The sequence below is a fragment of the Pectinophora gossypiella genome, chromosome Z (genome assembly GCF_024362695.1).
Source record: "Pectinophora gossypiella chromosome Z, ilPecGoss1.1, whole genome shotgun sequence".
In the NCBI taxonomy this organism is placed as follows: domain Eukaryota; kingdom Metazoa; phylum Arthropoda; class Insecta; order Lepidoptera; family Gelechiidae; genus Pectinophora; species Pectinophora gossypiella.
In genome coordinates, this window is record NC_065433.1 from 16,380,005 (window position 1) to 16,401,867 (window position 21,863).

Sequence of the window (21,863 nt, forward strand, 5' to 3'; positions counted from 1 at the left end):
ATGTTTCTCCAACTGCATTCTAGCATGTCGTCATATTTGAAGCGATAGTGTTACGTTACGACCGAGACGATTTAATCGATATGGTGGAAACTCATATTTTTGTCTAAAACTCAAATTTTGTTTCATAATTTTAAAGAAGATAATCTTTAAAGATTTTTTTTCATCTTTCTTTTACGTTTGATCAGTTAGTAACTTAAACTCTAATTCTTTTTTATTTAGCATGTATTATTATTACCTACGTATCTATCTGAACTATTCCATTTATTTTCAAAAATAATTTATTTTATTGTGGTAGCTAGCGTGTATTGTATTAAATAAAATGTCCGTGGTATTTTTACATCTCTGAGATAGATAATACCATCTCTAACAGATAAGTTCAGTTCGTTCCACTTGGGTTGGGACAGGAATCGTTCGCTCGGCTCGCCTTCTCGTGAATTATGATTCGCGCTGGTTGGCCTGCGAATCGAATCGTATTTTCGTTGTAGGTGTACGTACGGTACGTTCGTTCGTCGCGCCGCCGCGGCTGTCTGTGGCTCGCGCCCGCCGCGCGCCTTTTCTTGTCTTTCTTGTATTTGCCATTGCCAGTCTGTCTTCGCTAATCGCTTGTCGTGTATTGTTCCATCCAATATTATTTTATTAAAATTGTTCTGAACGATAATTTAAGTACCCTAGGTTACCATGAGATACAGTTGGACTCTCATAAATCGCCTCGTGGTACAAATTACAGCTGAATAGTTCAAAATGTAAAGACTTTTGGATCTCCAGTGGAGGGTGAATGAGATAAATCTTTCGGTGTGTCGATCTTCTCGGTTTCTGAGTTGGAAGATAGTTGGGTCGTTGGTTAGTTTCGTAAATAAAGTAGAACTATGCAACAATGTGGCTTTTGCTCGTTGTTGTCGCAGTTACTGCGACGAGCAATGTGTGTCGGGAGCCGACGAGGTAGCAGTGAATCCTACTACAGGGAACTTGGCGACCAGGATACATTGGTAAATATTTCCAGGATTGTTCTTGCTATCAATTAAAACTCAATGCTTTGGTTCTTTATGCGCTTTTCATTCATATTTAAGGTGTTATTTTAATGATAAGTGTCAGTAGTGTTGGTCATGTCATGGGCAAGGTAATCAAGTTGTTGTTTGTATTTGTTAATAGGAATATTATTCTATTTACTGTATACTCTGCCAGCATGTGTGTGTGTGTTGATGTAGTGTGTTCATCTTGTAGATAGGTATACTGTATTATGCTTGCACACTTAAACCACATACATGGTTGTTGATTTCATTATGATTTGATGTTTTCAATATGTCATTCACCAAGATAATGTATATAGTTATTTCAACTGTCATATCAAAAATATAGTGTATAGCTATTGTTTAGCTACTCAAGACTATACAATCAAAACATATCTTGTATGTTTGTCAAAGTGAAAGTTAGAATTTCACCCAAGTAATATTCACTGGTGCTTAAATGTCTACACCTATACATGGCCTGCACACCTGGAGTACACAAATCTGTATTCAAATGCTTTCTCTCTAACTAGTTCTTTGATGTATTTTGTTTTGTTTAGAGGTACCTGTTTGTTATTATGTTTGTATTATTGTACCTACCTACTTCTCTTTTTCGTCTAAACAGACTGGATAGTTGAATATACCTATACCTATCTATTATTCACTTAAAACAAGTTTTGCTGAGGTTATAAAAATAGGTATTTAATTTTTTTATTAATACATTAATATTTATTACATGTTATGTTAAATTTACATTTTAAATCATAAGTGATAACCTACTTATGTAATAAAAAAATACCTAAGTAACTCCCTGTAAATATTGAGTTTATGTTTAAGTAGTTTGTAATTCCACTCTTTTGTTGTTACAGAAAATTGAAGACAGGTCATCAGAATTGTCCGATGAACAAGAGGAAATAAGTAAGTATTACAATTGCATAGTCGCTAAAGTAACTAGCATATCTCATTAAAGGAAAATTACAATATTATTTATAAAATATTTTGCAATAATGAGTTTGAGTATACTCATACTACTTATTAGGTATTGTGACAAGTAAATTAGTAAAGCTTTGGAACATCTTGAAAAAATAATAATGAGTAAGTTCTTTTCAACAATCATAATTATACTTTGATGCAGCGTGCATGCATTTTGTCACAAGTACCTTTGTTGGGGAGTGTAAACTCTTGATATTTACCTATCTTAACTTTGTAATGCCCAGATTTCCATTCAAGGGTTTGGATTTTAAAAGGATATTGGATTTTACAACTTTATAATATTATGATATGTTCTGATGGCTTGGTATTGGCATATAACAAACAAACACTTGTGTCTTTTACAATTCCACAACTGTTCTAAAATAAAAGAGTTTCCATAAAGTGTTACAAATAACAATACCTTTCATATCATAGGTGTTCCATATATGTATATAAGTGTTCAAAATGTATATCTCGGTGTCCGAGTCAATATGGGCATGATTACTCAACAGAAATGAGATAGACGTATTGTAAAATTTAATAATGAGTATTTGGTACTGCAATATTTTTAAAATGTGTTTAATTCTTGTAAAGTAGATGATTGTTTACTCTTATTTTTTACCTGACTGCGGAGAAGCAAAAGGAGGGTAGTGTGTTTGACCGCTAGGTATGGTGCACAGATGAAAATTTCAAAAATAAAGTGTAGTGATACTTTCTTCTGCTGAGAAGCTTCTTGATGGTGCAGTGGTTAAAGGCATGTAAAATCACACTAAATAAGAATAAGAATAAAATAAATTTATTGCCAGTATTGTATTGTCCCTGAATTAAATCACAAACTGTCCAGGCTAACATTCCCAAAAAATATTGAGGGCTGCAAAAGTTTTGCCTTCGTTTACCTTCTAAATTCATGTATAACAGACATGCATTTAAATCTTTGTTTTAGGGTACTATTGTCCCTTTTCATTACACCCAGTCAAAACACATCTTCCACCCATTATTATTCTGATCCAAATACAATATAGCAACAGTATGTATAGGTGGCAACGTAATTCAATAGATAATCTGATCCAAATATGAAGCAACAATTATATTTATAATGCTTGTGTGATTACATTATATTTTTGAATATTTATGTACCTGTGTAAAGAGAAAATAGATAGTTATCACGTTAACTGTCCAGATGGACAGCACCATCTATTTTTTGGGAATGTAGCCTCGAAATTCCCTCATTGCGGGGTTGGCCCCCCTCTAGGGGCTTAATTTGCACATTTTAAATATGTACATAATACTAGCTTTCACCTGTGGATTTGCTTGTATTTACTTGATAATTAATTTGAATTGGCATAACCGCTCAGACATGTTCCAGATAAGTTTTATCTCCAAATAATATAACTAAACTAATAATAAAACAATACTATAACTCCAAAATGATTATGAATAAAAATATAGGTAAGATTAATAACTAAAATCGATTTACGTATTCATCGGGTTTTACTTTTTAAATTTATTTTATATTATAATAAATGATTATGATTTTTTTTGACGTTACTAAATGTACTTAACTACTTATATTATATGTTATTAACTACTTGCCCGGACAAATGGGGAGTGCTGAGGCCCATTTGGGCGCGACCTTTGGGTCGTCTGAGAGGATTATATTTAAAAGAATTAATTGACTCTAGTGGGCCGAGAGCGATAAGGGAAATTCTTGAAGTGTAGTTGGAAAGAGATAGGTGTGGTCGAATGCCTATTGTCCTAAGAGTTTACTTAACACGGCATACGACCACGGCTATCTTCTAAACATTACTAAGTATTCGGAAGAATTTCAGATAAATTTTTTCTTGTTTCATACTTTTTAATGCGTAATTTTCCGTAGTCGGCTTTTAGTTTTTAAACTTATATTTTTTTATCATTTGGATCTGGTTGTAAACACGAGAGAACTTTTTTTATTTTTATGTGACTTACAAGTGAACGCCTTCATTTGATTTGTTTTATTACTATTCCTAAGATACTACGGAGGCCACTATTCATAACGACCGGATTTATAAAATTGCCTACCAAAAGATATGTTGTATACCTACCAACTAAAGTCTCATCGTGGACCGTGGGCTGTCACCGCCGGTGTTCAAATATCTTGCGAAAATACGTGTGATTAAACTTATTGGTGTATAATCTAATCACAGAACAGGGGGGTTAAAAAGGTCACATCGAAGCAATTCACCTAAAAAAGCAATATTGCAATTTGACATTTGCGCGTATAAAAGTAAGTGCGCATTGCAAACAAATGTCAAATAACAATATTGCTTTTCAGGTAAATTGCTTCGATGTGACCTTTTTAACCCCCCAGGTCCTAATTCGGTGTATGGCATACATATGTATGCATATATACCTAAACTTGACGGTAGAGTCCATAATAATTTTATTAGTTCTTTGCTAGCATACTTTCGTATGACACTTTTTTTTAACGTGACTTAATGTATATTTGCCGCAGATGGCATTAACTACTTGGCCCGACAAATGATGAGCGCTGAGGGCTCTCACTCGGTACAAAATTTAAGACAACAGGCCTGAGGGTGCCCAGTTGGGCGCGAACCTCGGTTCAGGGCGTCATTTGACAGGAAGAATATGTGAAAGAATTAATCGACCCTGGCGGGTCGAATGCGATAATCGCTGAATGAGGGAAATCGTCGCCCACGGCGGGATCGGTATCGATATATTTTTACCGTTACAGCATAGATAGGTACTTGCTTAAGTAAACTTCTTCATCATCACCAGCCCATTAACGTCCCCACTACTGAGGCACGGGCCTTCCCTATGGATGGATGGATAGGGAGATCGGGCCGTAAACCACCACGCGGGCCCCGTGCGGATTGGTGGTTATTGACGACTGCTAATGCAGCCGGGACCAACGACTTAACTTAACGTGCCTTCCGAAGCACGGTCGAGATGAAAACTTTTTTTTTGTGGTCACCCATCCTATGACCGGCCTTCGCGATAGTTGCTTAACTTCAACAATCGCAGACCGAGCGCGTTTACCGCTGCGCCACCGAGCTCCTCTTCTTATCTCTGTCTAAACTAATTAAGCCTATAAGTACGATCTCACTGTTGGGCAAAGGCCTCCCCTCTCCATTTTTCTCGGTCCTGTGCGCACTCCGGCCAGTCCCTTCGACAAGCGTCCAAATCATCACGCCGTTTCTTTGCAGTTTCTACCACTACGCCTCTATCCGTCATGAAGCACCCGCTGCGTTACACCTCTGTAATAACGTTTAATGCCATAATTTGATATCTATAGATTGGGTCCATATTTACCCGCATGTTTACTTAGTTTTTCCCACATTTTTTTCTACAATAATTTTAGGTGGCGAGTGTGCTCCACGAAGTCGTAACATTTTGTATTACCATACACAAGATTCCTCAAACCTCAGCTAATATAGTTCGTATACGAATTAAAACATTGCAAATGTATTTAAACACAAAACATAAAGACACGTTACAGTAGAATTGTGACATTACTATTGTCGTGATAACGCTAATGTTAATTACACGAAATCGTTGTAAAATATATCAACTCTTAAAAAATGTATCGATTACAATTCAGGTCATCATTAGATAACATCGATAACTTGTTTATCAAAGTAAATCAGGCCTGCTTACAAAATTTTATCTTGTTTTACACACTCGTCACATTTCCCGTGATAATAATATACTTCTAGGGCACGAGTAGATAAAAAGAAAAGAATCACAGCTGCCTATCGAATTACGTACAATGCGCTATCACCTTCGTCATCGTTGTTATCGGTATTTAATTTCCGAAAGAAACTCTAATACTATTCGACGATTAAAACACTGGGTAGGTTGCAGCATGTTGCCAAGCAGTGGTGATGGATTCCGTTAAAAAAATATGTATTCTATTCATAAAACTATATATAAAGCCGCCATTGAAATGAGCGGGAATTTGTTTCGAATTTGATTGGCCCCATTCAGTAGAAGTGAACCAATTTGATTTTTATCGAAAAAAGGATTTAGGTAACTTATTAGAGTTATACAAATGGTCTATTCAGTTTTAAATATCAGCATCTCGTTGTCAGAAATAGTAAAACGGCAACCGTATAACGCGTGCGACGCGATATTTGAACCCATTGACATTCAGAATTTACCTTTGAACAGTTTGAAACAATAATTAAACAGAAACTTTGTAAAAAAGGTTATTATAAGGTTAGTGATTATTTAAAATAGGTATATAAATGCACGGGATTAACTGTCTGGGAACTGAAATTGAGCAGGCAAATGACTAACTGTTTAACAATATTTTGTGTTTTATTTTTTAAAGAACCTCTAGGTCCCCTAGGTGCGAGGTTTTTCTTGCAGATTCTTATTCCCGGCTATACATACAAGTTGTGAGAAGCTGCAGTACTTTTAGGCGGATATGTGAAAAATGATGATTGAAAGTGTAACTATGTTACATACTTAATAAATATATAATAATATAGATTTGAATTTGAACCAATGGAATTGCTTTAGTTTAACGCTTAGTCAATAGCGTTGGTTCATATAACGCAACGCGCGCGATATGCGTGCGCGTGCTACAGGGTCTGGAATACACAGAGAATACAAATACTGCAGTTGTCACTTGAATAAGGTGGATATAGTTACGACTTATTAAGTTAAAATTGTGTTCCCGACTGAAATCGGTAAGATTCATGTAACAAATGTAATGCAAAAGTATGTGTTCCGCCTCAAATGACCTTATTACATTATGTGCATCCTCGCGTGAAACAGTCCTCTCGGTTTTATTGTTGTGAAATCCCAATCCTATTGAGTACACATGGGATAAGCTGCGAAGACGCGTTTCATTTAGTTATCCTAGCTGAACGGAAGGTTATCTTCGGACTCTAGTTTCCATTTAAATGCAGAACATCTAATTGAAATACAAATCTACTTACCTGCAACTTGTATGGATAATTTCGACATGCGACTTCTTAATTTTCAACCTCAGATATTTCTGGATACGTATGCGTATTTTTTTTTTTACTTTATTTCACTAAGTAAGTAAGATTTTAGTTAGGTAAGTCTTCAGTGCAGATGCTTATGCTGTATAATGTTTATTTTATTAATTAAGTCCTGTTTGTTTGTGAAATTGAATTTTGCGGTTTCTTTCGGCAACAATGTACTACGCAGTAATTTTAGGACATCACGTTGCGACTATATGTTAATTCGTTTAGATAAGCGGGACAAGAAATACATATCCCTAACTAAATGAATCTACAATTTAACTCGCACTTGATTGTGTAGCACATCCGTAGCAATGACGATCTAGCTTGTGAAAGCTTTGACTAGCACTGAACTGAAGTGAAAAATTACTTCGCTTCTAGGTAGTATAGTATTATAATAATTAAAGCACATAATGGCCCCGATTCCTGCAGACACCGCCTAATTTTATTTTAAGTTATATCCGTCATTTTCATATCCGTCGAAAAGGAAAGGGACGGATGATTCACAGCTCTTAATTTTAGGAAGAATGACTAAATTAATGTGTCGGGTTATTGACTGACGTAAAATTTTTAGACGGTTGGTTTAGATTTGTGCTTAAAATTGACGTGTGTTCCATAAATTTTATGCTTGTCGATTACCCGTCCCTTTCCTTTTCGGCGGATAAGAAAATGACAGATATAACTTAAAATAAAATTAGATGGTATTTACAGGAATTAGCACCAATAACGGGTTCTTACCGCGTTTAAATGGGGATATGAGACTCCCATCTCTCATATCCCCACTAAACGCGGTAACTTAAAACAAAGTATAGTATTATAGTTTAGTAGTACTTATAGTATTTTTAAATACTATATTAAAAAATGTTTACGTCTGAATATTGAAATCTGAACTAATACATAACATGTGCTTAAAGGTTATTTACTTACCGTTTCTAAGTAATTTATTAATCCAGGAAAAAATGTCGGACAAATAAACATTTTCAAGTGATTCTGCAACGAAAACATTTTCAGAATGATTCTGTAACTGAATTTGCAGCGCTAGTCTATTTTAAAACGAAATTAAAGAAAAGTAAAGTCGCCGACGGAAGGCGCTCTCGACAGGCCAAGAGTGCATTAAATTCGACCGACGACTTTAAGATCCTTGCAACAACAACGCACAGTTACAGTGCGGCTGCTACAGACCATCTGATATGAAATATGTTAAGTTACGTAACTTGAGAAGGTTTATCATTGCGCAATGTGATTGAAAATTTTTAATCATTTATTTCTAAGTACAATGCTTAATATTAGTAACATAATTATAGCTTAGTATTGAGGAGCTCGGTGGCGCAGCGGTAAACGCGCTCGGTCTGCGATTGTTGAAGTTAAGCAACTTTCGCAAAGGCCAGTCATAGGATGGGTCACCACAAAAAAAAAGTTTTCATCTCGAGCTCCTCCGTGCCTCGGAAGGCACGTTAAGCCGTTGGTCCCGGCTGCATTAGCAGTCGTTAATAACCATCAATCCGCACTGGGCCCGCATGATGGTTTAAGGCCCGTTCTCCCTTTCCATCCATAGGGAAGGCCCGTGCCCTAGCAGTGGGGACGTTAATGGGCTGATGATGATGATTAGGAGTGATTTGATTGAAAATGTTTGCGATTTCTCTATTATCTCTAACCTAGCTTCTTTCTTAAAGAAAGATGTTTTGTTTTGCAAACATTGTCCTGATTTTCCGCTACAAAAGTACAAGGACATTTTAGTTTTTGAACTCCTGTCGTTTCACCCGTACCCTCGTCCTATATCGCATCCCCAGAGCAAGGCCGTCGCTTTGTCGATACATATGTCGATCTCAGCATTTAGCGAGAAATTGTTTGACACGCTCGACCGTAGGTAACAAAACTTGTCGAAGGTTGTATTTTTTTATAGGTTTTTAGTTAATATCTCAGAAACGGCGCGTCCTGGAGAAAAAAGTTCTGTGACTTTTCAGAAAAAAAGAAAGGAACAAACTTTTCAGAGCTTCAAGTTAGTAGAACGTATAATTTTTTTAGGATGAATTATTTTTGAGATATTAGCGAAAAACTAAAAGATGACTGAACTGAACTTTGTTCTTCATCTGTTTCGCGACACAAAACAATGTTTTAATAAAAACTGTTTGACAAGTTACCTATTTTATATAGTTGATTTATACGGCGCCAAACTTGATATAGTTGCTAGATGTAGTAGATATCAAGCATTAGGTACGTGAGGCACTAAAAAAAAACTCCCCCAACCTACTTACCCACTGGGAACCTCATAGCACCTGGACTAGATCAGTTCAGATTACCCCCAGAAACACCAGTTCTAAGATATCCTACTTCTTGGGGTCATTTGTTCATTGACACTTTCCTGGGTGTAGCTCGAAAACTATTGAAAAATTCAGAAAAAATTGTAAGAACACAATTGTAAGAATGTAATTATTTTGTGGAGGAAGCAAGAGAAGTGTGTCAGGATCGAAGCAAATGGAATTCTATAGTCTCTGCTTACCCCGGTGGGAAATAGGCGTGAGTTTATGGATGTATGTATGTATGTATGTCATTTAGTCACAGAACTGTTTTTTCTAGGACGCACCGTTTCTGAGATATTAGAGAAAATGGGGCCTTTCTCCCTCCTCCACTCCGGCTCGTCACCTAGACGTGGGGACTTTTAGTATGTTAAGACCCTGAACACATTTCTGAAAGTATCGCTCAGGATACTTACGCACTCTACACACCCTTCTCATTTGTTGACCGAACTATAAACTCGTTGTCACATAAAGCGTAATTTTCTCAAGTAGGTACCTATATCTTTTAACATCGAGGAGGGAGGAGCCAGTGGGAGGAGACTTATGAAGACTGAAGATAAATTACAATACCTACTACGTACCTGCTTACTAAAGTCTTTTTATGCGCATGAGTTTCGAAATAGTGTCGTATTTTGAAACTTACTGCGTAAGCTTTCGTCTTGCAATCACATCGAATAATGTTTTTCTCCAATCTTATAAATAGCTTAGCATATTTTTAGGTACCACCATCTTTATACCATCATGGTTATTTTCAATATTATTTCTTTACTTCATCGTATCCCTACCGAGACAATCGCTTTAAAGCAGTATTTACTTATTTTATTAATTATTTGTTGAAACTTCCGATGAAAAGTTAATATTCATAGATTTCATGATTGTTTAATTAATTGAGACATTATAATAATCTTTGTAACAAACTCCTCAAAACTAATGATTACGACTTTAAAAAAAAAATAATGCGACATGTCGTTCTATTTAATTTAAATAGTATTTAACAGTTTTGTCTCTAGAAAATGAAAACCAGAAAACTCTTAATGTACAGACAGATTTATTGAGATTGTACTTACGGGGTTTGGAATTGGAGACAGAAATAGGTCATCTTATTTATTATTACTAAAGTTCACTTTTTAAAAGTCCTTTTTCGTCGGGTTTTTTTATATTACCTAACAGTAACAACTGCGTGCAAATGTATTCAGTACATTAGTCCGAACAGACCGTTTGATTAATTACATAAGTAATATAATTATATTAACAAAAAATGGATTTCAAGGATAAATTGGCACGTTTGAAATGACAAGTAATAAGTCCAGTTTGTGTCCGGCGTAAAATGTAAGTGTGGTACAGAATAAAAATGTGCTTGCAACTCTTATTGATTCAGTGATGTTAACAAGTAGATGCCATCTATAAAATTTGTTTGTTTTATATCCTAATGTTGGTTCGTAGGTCCCGTCGTACCGTCGTCCGTCAAACAATATTGCAATATGTGGTACCTACTTCTACGAAGATACTATTATATACCTACTACTGGAGTTTAATTACGAATCCTCTCCAATTACTGACGGGTGGAAATTCTCTTCTCCATGTCTCGCGGGATGAATAGGCGCTGCGATGCCGATTGTAAGAGGGTCTTTAAATTGAGATAAGTACCGTACGCCAATTTGCGACTACAATATATGAATCGAAGGTTTATATTGCGGAATACTAGGGGTAAATATTGTAGTAATTAATAGTCCATTCCGGGATTTAAATTGCAGTGCAGATCTGTCATCATAACTAGCGCTGGGTATTTGTGATTGACTTGCACTTTCCCGGAGAGGTTATTACTGGCACAAGAAAGTTCTAAGAAGGTTTAAAAATATCGTGAATAAGAAATGGAAAATACTTTAATCCAGGATTCACTGCGACTTTCTTTTGAACTAAATTACAAATAAGAACCTGACGACATCTTGGATAGGTTTTTGAGTAGAGAGATAAATATTGTGATAGCGATTTATTTGGTATTTTTGTTTGTTCTCGATGTTTTAAAGTATAAGTAGATTGGGCATTCAAAAGAAGTTTCGTTTCAGTCATACTATTTTTAAGGGTTTAATCTACATGTCAATGTAATTGACCCGACGGCTTGTGAGCCCTGGGGGGTTAAAAAGGCCACATCGAAGAAAGTCATCTAAAAAGCAATATTGCAATTTGACATTTGCGCATATAAAAGTTAGTGCACAATACAGACACACACACCCCTGTACACATTGATCAACTACCTACTGCTTGCGTGTACAGAACAGTGTCATCGGGATCGCAATGTCAAGGAGTTATCAGATCTCATGTAGACCCAAGCTTCTAACTCTAGACGCCCTAACTATACAAATTCTAAGTTTACAAACTCTACACGTTAGGCAAAATATATGGCTTGGCCGTTTCACTACCATCGTACGTGGGGGTAAATTGAAGAAACTATTTCACTATCGCCACCATGTGCGTAAGGTTATTTATTGACTGTTCAGTGCCATTCAGTTATATAGTTCTTGTAGTAACGAAACGGCTCATATTTTGCCTAACGTGTAGAGTTTGTAAACTTAGAATTTGTATAGTTAGGGCGTCTAGAGTTAGAAGCTTGGCTCTATTCATATAGATCTCATGATCTGATAACTTTTTGACATTGCGATCGATATGATCTCGTTTTGGCGACATTTTACCCGAAAATGTTTGTGTTGGGTAAAGTATACTTCTAAGTCTCAAATCTCGTTACCAATATGTTAAAATCTGGCCATTTGAATTTGTTTTGTAAACACGATATTATTTTCCAGTGACAATAGTTTTTACTTTTCAGTTTACAGGTTACTTTTCATGCTTTTTTTTATTTGGGTGTAGCTAATAAACAAGAGTAGTTTCTACCTAATATCACATTGCGCAGTGCAAAAAGGCACGTGGCAGACAGTCACATAGCTGGTTACCATAATAGTATCCCGATTTCTAGTGTTTGCACATTATACAAACATCAAAATTATGAAATGAAATCATGTGACCTAGTAAGCATGGAGGTAGCAAGTTAAAAGAGCGCTCATACTAATAAACACAGTTGACACTTCTTATTAACTTTTCGGTACAAAACTACATAGCGAGGAAACTCCCACGTGCCTGATCCCGCTGCGCTCCTCGTTACGCTTAACGAGAAGTGCAGCGTCCCATCTTACGGTTAAATAGTGTTAGATAGAAAAGAATCGATCGACCTAATATCGGCTGATACATCACTGCTCATAAACGCCACCACACTAGCTTACGTACTTTGACACTAATTGTTACCGCGCATTTGAGACGATTGTAAAAATGTTATCTTATTCAAATATAATCACTAATTGTACTGAACTGATCGTTCTGTTTAATAATAGACATACAATAAATGATGATAATGTAAAAGTCTATAGATCGCCAAGAATTCAGTCTACGCAGTCTATTAAATATGTTGTAAAAAAAATAAAAATAAAAAATCACAGTAAAATAATATTTACCCTGTCCGTATCCGTATGTCCTCTATTTAAAGGGTAGTTATTGTATGAAACTTAATAGGTAATTTTTACAGAATACCTGTTTCTAAAAGCGCATATCCTAACTAGCGAAATTAAAAAGTTTAAGTTTGACATCCGATATTACGATTGGTCGTCCTTTAATTACCCGACTGCGGCGAAGCAAAAAGAGGGTTATGTGTTTGACCGCTGTGTATGTGTGTATGCACGTCTGTTAACCACCTAACTTCTAAGCCACCTTTCAGAATTTAACAAATGAGGTGCCACTAGAAACGTCTTGATTTTCCGGTGGTTATAGGCTATGTAACGTCACGCTAAATTCAATATGGCGGCGGCTTGAAGAGGACATAAAATGAGACCAAGATTCTTTTTTGTTGAGTGTAAAATGGGCTTAATGTGCACATAATTTCAAATACATATGTACATATTATTAGCTTTTACTTACGGATTTGCTTGTATTTACTTGATAATTATGTTGAATTGATACTGTAACTGCTCAGACATGTCATGTTCCAGATAGCCTTTATCTCCAAATCTTGCATAAAACGCATTATCTTAATAAATAAGACCCCAAAATAATATAAATAAAATACAAGTTTAATAAACTAAAACTCGACTACGGAAATATCACGCTCTAAAAAGAATAAAACAAGAAAATAGCTATATTTTCTGAAATTCTTCCGAATAGTGATGTTTAGGTGATAGCCGTGGTCGAAAAGGTTTAGCTTGGCAGCGCTAGATCTAAAATTTATTGTAGAATAGGTACTTTCTGTAACATGATGAGACAATGTTTTAGAAAAAAATTCGCGGAAATAAACAAACATGATTATCAGTAAGCTTCGGAGACTTCTAAATTCAATTACCTAAACAGTAAATGAATCAACAAATCTATCTCGCTCGACTGATGTTGGTCAGATTTTTGTGTCATTGTCTACTTAACGATGTTTATGTAAGCCCCGGACATTTTAATTGAATAAAACGGATATTTGTATGTAATATTACGAAGTAATTACATGTAATTAAAGAACTTAAGGTTACGAAAAGACCATGAAAAGACGAGTCTAACGAAACGTGATTATGTGTCAAGTTTAATTTGCTGACGATATGTGTTTTGTCAGAGGCTCACAGTCGACGTTCTCTTTGGAATGAATCGGTCGTGTAATTTTCAATTAAGCTCGAACTACCTATAGCTTACTAATTAATGGAAAATGTGCACACACAATCAATCTTTTGCGAGTATGTTTTTCATGCGGGCTTTGTTTCATTCTGTATTTATTTTGCTAAACCATTACGGTATCGAAATTGACAAAACAGCTTATATGCAGTCAACCACAATGCTAATAATACTGTAGAGTTGTAAATCTGTGGTGGGTCACATACGAAGCAGGCTAACTTGCAATGGTATGGCTGTCAATAACACGGCCTGGTTGATTGGTATTAACGGAATTGGATTCAGATTTGCAGCGTTGGAACTTGAAAACCGTTGCTACGTTTGTGATGGCGTTTGGCGTGTGATTTGCCGTTTCCGAGCATCCATTGCATTTCTAATTATTTTGCCTTTACGCTCCAGTGGTATAGAATTGATCTATTACGTATACATAGACAGATACCATGGTGTGGCTTTGAATGTTATTTTTATTTCAAAAGTTGACATAAGCTAGTTTTTATTTTTATTTATTGACATTTGAATATTATTGTATTGGGAAAATCTATTATAGATTGGTCTGTGTAAGATGAAATAAATAAATACCTTCCTGTATAGTGCTTTGACGTCAGCCTTCCCGTTTATTAACTTTGTCCGTTTTATATTTTAAAGATGTACTCGTATTAAGGTTATGAACTTCCTCAGTAGCAATCAGTGCAGTGCATTGAACAAGACTCGATCAATATTGTAATTAAATAATTATAGCTCAAGATAATGATAGTTATCACAATTGATAATACACACTAATGTAAGTGCAATTTATAAATACATAATCATCGATGTGCAGGAGTTTTGATATCGTATTGTTAAAAGGTGTTGCTACAATTTCTATGGCTATATTAGAGATATAATAAGATTCCGGTGGCTATAATAAGATGATTATATTATTCGTTTTTATTGTTTATTTGTTTATCTATCAATGTTGCTGATTCCGGTACACATCATCTATTTTAATCTATTTTATTTTAATTTTAATTTGTACCCGTTATCCATACCTTTCATCGAAGCAATTCTATCTATGAACTCTTAATATCGCTTCAAATCCATCGTTCAGATCTCAAATTTTCAGGATACCTATCCATCGTACATCATATACATCGTGTGCGGCGGCAGTCACCTACGTTTCGTTATACGCTACTATACGACCACTACCTGCAGTATAATTTTATCGCATAGCCTTACAAGTATTACATAATAGTTTATTGACAATTATTAACCAACCTTTACCTACTACAGTCTTGTAATCAATAGTATAATAAAGAATTTATGTTTTTTTCGATTCTATTCGTATTTAATGCAGTGGAATGGAGGAGTATGCGTGGTGTGGCATTGAAAGATGCCACAAGAGAAGTAATTTTAATTATGTAGAGTAATAAGGGAGCGTATGTTTCGATGGTTCTGACATATATGACCGCAAATAATGGATCAAACGGATCATAGCCCACCTACAATAATTGTCTAAAACTGATTTGATCAGATTGAAAATACCTTAGGCTTTGCAAGGTCTTTTACTTTTTTATTTTGAAAGATTTTTCTTATCCATGTTTTTTTAACGCAGTGAGTACAATCATTGATGTAATTTATTGGATTGTTTTTTTTTTCGTGAGTTATTTTAGAATAGCGTACGTATTCATTACAGTATTGTTTGGTGTTATACTTTTAATTTGTTTTCAAAAGACCTTCTACAACTACTTCAACAACACTGTTTTGACAAGAGAAACAATTTTACACTTACTGCCAGTAACTTTGTATTTCGTTGCTTATCTTTTATTTCTCTGTTTTAAATTTTTTTAACTAGTGTGCCACTTCCTTAGAAATAGTTATGAAGTAAAATAAAAGAATTAATATAAAGTAAATAAAAATAAAATGATTTTAAGAACCAAAAACCGGTTACAAAAAAACAATACACTATTCGGAAGAATTTCAGAGAACTATTTTCTTTTTTGTTTGGTAGGTACTGTTAAGAGAGCGCGATTTTTCCGTAGTGAGGTTTTATTTAGTTTTTGAATTTATATTTTTATTATATTATTTTGGCCTCTTATTAATTGAACTAACGTGCTTTCATTGTGTAGATCATATTTGGGTCGTTCTCCTTTTTTATCGACAATGATCTGTCCTTCGTTCTGTTTTTGAGTTTTATTTAATCTTTCCATTGTACAAAACTATAGTTATCTTATTATACTCAAAATACTAACAAAATACTAATCGGTTCCTCGATTAGTGATTAACGTAGTTTGATTGTTTGTTTCTTTTTATCTGTCAATGGTGCTGATTCCAGTACACACCATATAATTTTATTGAGAGAAGAAGAGCGGCCAATTTATGCAAAATTTGAATGTGAAACCTGTCCGTAACATGTCTAAACAGTAAAGTTATTAATTAAACGTAATTATCTACTAAATACAAGCGAACGCGCGGGTAAAAACTTGTAATATTTACATATATTAATTGTGCAAATTAAACCCATTGATTTGATACCCAACACAATACCTTAGAAAAAAAATCTTCATTAGTTTATGACCCCTAGAGGGCGCCACATTGAATTTAGTGTGACGTTACATAGCCGATAACCACCGGATAATCAAGACGGTTCTTGTGCCACATCAATTGTTAGATAAGTGGTTTAGAAGTTAGGAGGGAACAGACGTATATACATACTTAGTGGTCAAACATATAACCCTCCTTTTTGTTTCGCCGCAGTCGGGTAAAAAGAGATAGCGACAAAATTATGATTTCTGAAGTCAGGTAAAAAATCTTGAAAAAATAACAAAATTAGTCACAAAATGTATCTTTAAACACACATGGCTGTGTTTCTGGTAGCCAATGAAATGAGACCCTCTATTTAATGTTTCGTTTTGAATGTCAACCTTTACGCGACCCTGAACACAGGGAAGGGAACGAGTAAAAGAAGAATAACGAGAGAGATTTATGTGGCGAACGTAAGTGGTAGACTCTGAAAAGGAAGGTCAGGGTAGTTTCCAACTAGTCAAGTAAGTTACTTTTTACTAAACGTCAAAACACGAATATACTATGGAATTTATATATTATGAAAAAGCAACCTGTGACGTCATAAAAACGTGACGAAATATCGCACTTATTATTACATTTTTCTTTATTAAAATTGATAAATTTAAGTTTTTAAAAATAAAACGTTTTTTGTCACCTTTAGATCTGTCTTTATTTAATAATCAGAATTTCATTATTTATCTTTAACCTAGGAAACTACCCAATTCAGGACGTTTCAAAGAAAGGCCAGGTCAAGAGTAGGTACTCTAAACCGGCGAGCTTGTATGAAAATTTTGACAAGAGTGGAGGAAGCAAAAGCGGTGTGTCAAGTATATAGCAAGTAGAATTATATTGTATTCGCTTACCCCTAAGGGAAATAGACGTGACCTTATATGATAGCATTTATAAGATCCGAAGAATATTTTATGAGCCGAAGTTATGCTTCTTTGTAGAAGTTTCTTAAAAATGTATACATTATTATTTTTAAAAAAATTATTATTAAAAAAAATGTACGTATTTAAGTATATCAGATTAAACTACGTACGCTTACCTGAAAATATTATATTAGTTGCCTTTTTATCAAAGCTTTAGTAAACATTGTGCTTTTGATAAACAGTTCCGATAGATGCTTGTGCTATCAGGTTGTTAAATCGAAAAATCAGTCATTCCTGATTTTCATGTTAATAGCTCGATACGAAGCATATCTCCCCTCGCGGTCGGTCAATTACCATTTAAACATTACCCAATTTTAAAGATTTTTTTCTAATATTATCATTAAATTGTTGTTTTTATTGTTCACAGATCAAGAAAATCGGCAACCTGCACCGTCGACTTTGGATTTACGAGCGGAACTCAGTAATATGACAAAGAAAAATCTCTGTACTGGTCGTTTCCTGACCATGCACAAAAGGCGTAAAAAGAGGCTAATGACGAGGTCGCTGTGCCAGGAGGTTGCCCTGTTAGACGACCTACACCCCGGACAAGTCCAGGTAAGTGTGATAGAGCCTGTCTACATCTGCAAATCACGGCGTCGTACTTAACGTGTAAATTGATGTTGACGTTGTTAAATAAACGTCGTACTTGCACCGGGACACATTGCCGGCACCCTAAATTTTCACGTTGATGGCGCCGTGACTTGGAGGTGTGGACCAGACCTGCCTTGCGTGAGTATTCTATCCTAGTCACACCTACTTACTAAGTTTATATATTTACTCTGCCTGATCCTTTGAAGAAGCTACATTACAAAAATGAGATACTTATGTTCAAAGACTGGCTTCTATTTCTAAATTAGCATTTTACTAAGATTTGTAAAATAACCTATTACCGCTGCCAGTAGTGGCTCGTACATGAGCCACTATTGTGTTTGCCGCTAATGCTTTCAGATGCTTAGCATTAATTGTGCATTTCGTAAAAGTGACTGTGAAAGTGACAAGGGCATTGTCCTCTCCAACATAATGAAATTTATCTGAATGAATGATCTGTCCAAATATGGTTCAGCCATCTTAGGACTCATCTAATACTAAGTGATCACATATTTATATCAATCTATTTTTTCTCAAATATGTTTAAAGTAATTTCTTTTAACGTTCGTGATATCATTTGTTTCGGTATAAATGGTTTTTAGCCTGTCTCAGTAAATCACAATTCACCCTTAATAAGCATTTGTTTGGCCTTGTATGCATTGTATTGAGGTATTATAATACACCTCTTGGTCACGGTATGAAACGTACCGCTAATCTGTGTTTTCAATTTAAGATGACGAGGTCGCAAGCAATTACACACTTTACCGTGACAGTACTTTTGTTATGCGATATTTATGCAATGCTCCGTACATGGGTTTAAAAGGCTGCGTAGTAAAGCCGCAATATCAAAGCATTTATTTTCGGTTAATCCCTGTATGCTTGCACTCTCCCTATGATTCATTCCCTTTATGCACTACTCGAAAAAATCCTAACGATACTTTTTCGTCCGAAAATTTTAGATTTTTTCTAACCGGCATCATTTATAACTTAATTCGTACGAGCTTTGATATGTGTACGGTTATAAATACTGTGTCTTATTGTTTTCCCACCATGGTCATTCCACAGTCCTTCACGATATTGCAATGTATTTGTAGAGAGCGTCGTCGTCGCCACAAATTTAAATGTCATTTGTTTGTATTCATGACGCGTCCACACGCACTATGTAGGTAGGTATATTCTAGTGACATATTGTCAGATACAGCTCTGCGTTCCAAGTGGCCCAAGCAAGGACGGCAATGCGAGTGAAAAACGGTGCGTTTTATTCTCGTTAACGCTTTGCTTTTCTGTGACGTCACAAACGTTCTTTACTGTATATAAGAGCGAACATGCTGCGAATGAAAATTTCATTTCTATAATTTAAGTTGTAATTGTATTGTTCATTCCTTCTTTTACATTAATTTTATGAGTTGGAAGTCGCTTTGTTTATTCTACGTAACGTATCTAGGCTGAAGGTGATAAATGAATTATTAAGGTCATTGAACAATTTTAATAGAGTTCAAAATAAGTATCACTTTGGCACTCTACCGTGAAGCGAGATACAACCGATACATGCACGTTAGAGAGAGAAAAAAACTATATGGTTTTATTAATAGACACCAAATGATTCAGTTATACCTACGTTTGTTACGGTCGTTTATTGCAAGGTTTCTAGTATGGTGTAGCACAGAGATACTTCTAAATCAAACGATTACTGATAATGAGCGTGTTTTCAAAACGGTAGTATAAGTTAGTACGTGTGAGGCTACATTTTTTATTTCCTACACGAGATTGAGGAAGTAGTAATTTAGGAGTGCGCGCAGCGGTTTACCTACCGCGTGTTTATTTCTGTTGACAAGTATTAAAATTCCTTCCTTCGTGCACTGGTCATTGACGATGGGCCAAGAATTTGGTAAACAAGCAGACGTCTTTGTTCTATAGTAGGTGCGTATTAATGCAGCCCTGCACTCATATTAAGTTGGTTGACTTCACGATAGAGATGCATACATTTTTTCATGTGTTTCAATATTATTTCGCCATGCCGCATGCCGTTGCGAATTCCTGAAGATTATTAATTTTACCCATGACTTTTTCATTGGCGATATTTATTTATTAAAGCTAAATAGATAGCTTTTTATGACATTTAACAATATTTAACAACATTGTTTTTTTTTTACAGTGCATCCTGGAACAATCAGTCCTGTGGAAGTTCAATGCATTTACATTAGAAAACGTCTCAGGCGGTAATAACCATGTTGTTTTTATACTGTGTTCTCAGAAAACCAATACTAGACGGGTAACAGCGTTGCTTTTACAACATTTTGGTCCTATTTCAATTTACAAATGGGAGATTCGAGTAATCCCGATTAATTCTTTCCCCGATATGTATTAGTTTTAGGGATCACAGTTAATTTGAAGAGTATTGGAGATAACTTTCATAATTTGGCTATTGTTAATGAAGAATGGCTAGCTGGTCCTAATTTGATGTGCGAGTTTGTATAGTCCGTTCAAGAATGATCTTCATAAAAGGTAAACAAATATGGCTGCCGATATTTTTTATCTGTGTCAAACTGCATACTAGTGAAGTGCTGAATTGATTTTAGCTCAAGTTATTTTATCAAAATGAACTGACTCTCTTGGGTTGTTTGAATATTTCGTATGATAATATTAAAATATATATTGTATGTTTCTTTGTGGTTACACTAACTCACTTTTAAAGTCATTTTTTCTGCGCATTTCGGCTTATTAAGTACAGTACACTCACTTAAGTTATTCACGGAACTGACTCGTTTTCCTGACCTGAATGAAATGTCTCATCACTAATCGTCAAATTGACAGCTAGCCACAGATTAACAAGAATTTATGATGTCAACTTTTTTGTGTGAGGTTTTGTTTGATTTTTGTTTTTACATGAAAAAATGTATTTTTAATCATTATTTTACGTTAATTTCACATTGAGCTAAGAAATCATACATCTATTGAGTGCTATGGATGTTATTAGAAGCATACTTTGCGTACTTTAGGTGAAATTCGAACATTCTTTGTAGTAACAGGTTTGTTTACCTTTTATGAAGATCATTTTTGAACGGACTATAAGGCCGTTGTCTAACGCTCCATATTACACGACCACGCTACATACTATACTACACGACCATCACGCTACATACTACACGTCCATCACGCTACATACTATACGACCATCATGCTACATACTATACTACCACGACTATCACGCTACATACTACACGACCATCACGCTACACACTACACGACCATCACGCTACATACTACACGACCATCACGCTACATACTACACAACCATTACGCTACATACTACACATCCATCACGCTACATACTACACGACCATCACGCTACATACTACACGACCATCACGCTACATACTACACGTCCATCATGCTACATACTATACCTACCACGACCATCACGCTACATACTACACGCCCATTACGCTACATACTACACGTCCATCATGCTACATACTACACGACCATCACGCTACATATTACACGACCATCATGCTACATACTATAACTACACGACCATCATGCTACATACTATACTACACGACCATCACGTTACATACTACACTACCATCATGCTATATACTACACGACCATCATGCTACATACTATACTACCACGACCATCACGCTGCATACTCCACGACCATCACGCTACATACTCCACGACCATCACGCTACATACTACACGACCATTACGCTACATACTACACGTCCATCACGCTACATACTACACGACCATCTTGCTACATACTATACCTACCACGACCATCACGCTACATACTACACGACCATTACGCTACATACTACACGTCCATCATGCTACATACTA

General features: G+C 35.5%; 1 protein-coding gene across 2 annotated transcripts in view; it reads left to right on the plus strand.

Moving 5' to 3' along the window:
• The first annotated feature begins 493 nt into the window (after window positions 1-493).
• The window catches only part of LOC126379898 (uncharacterized), a 47,229-nt gene continuing 25,859 nt past the window's right edge, over window positions 494-21,863 (plus strand). For both annotated transcript variants that reach the window (XM_050028887.1, XM_050028885.1), the window contains exons 1-4: window positions 494-986; window positions 1,874-1,922; window positions 17,794-17,981; window positions 20,170-20,233. In XM_050028887.1, the coding sequence (XP_049884844.1) occupies window positions 867-986; window positions 1,874-1,922; window positions 17,794-17,981; window positions 20,170-20,233 (421 nt within the window). In that variant the 5' untranslated portion in view covers window positions 494-866. The remainder of the gene's footprint in view (window positions 987-1,873; window positions 1,923-17,793; window positions 17,982-20,169; window positions 20,234-21,863) is intronic.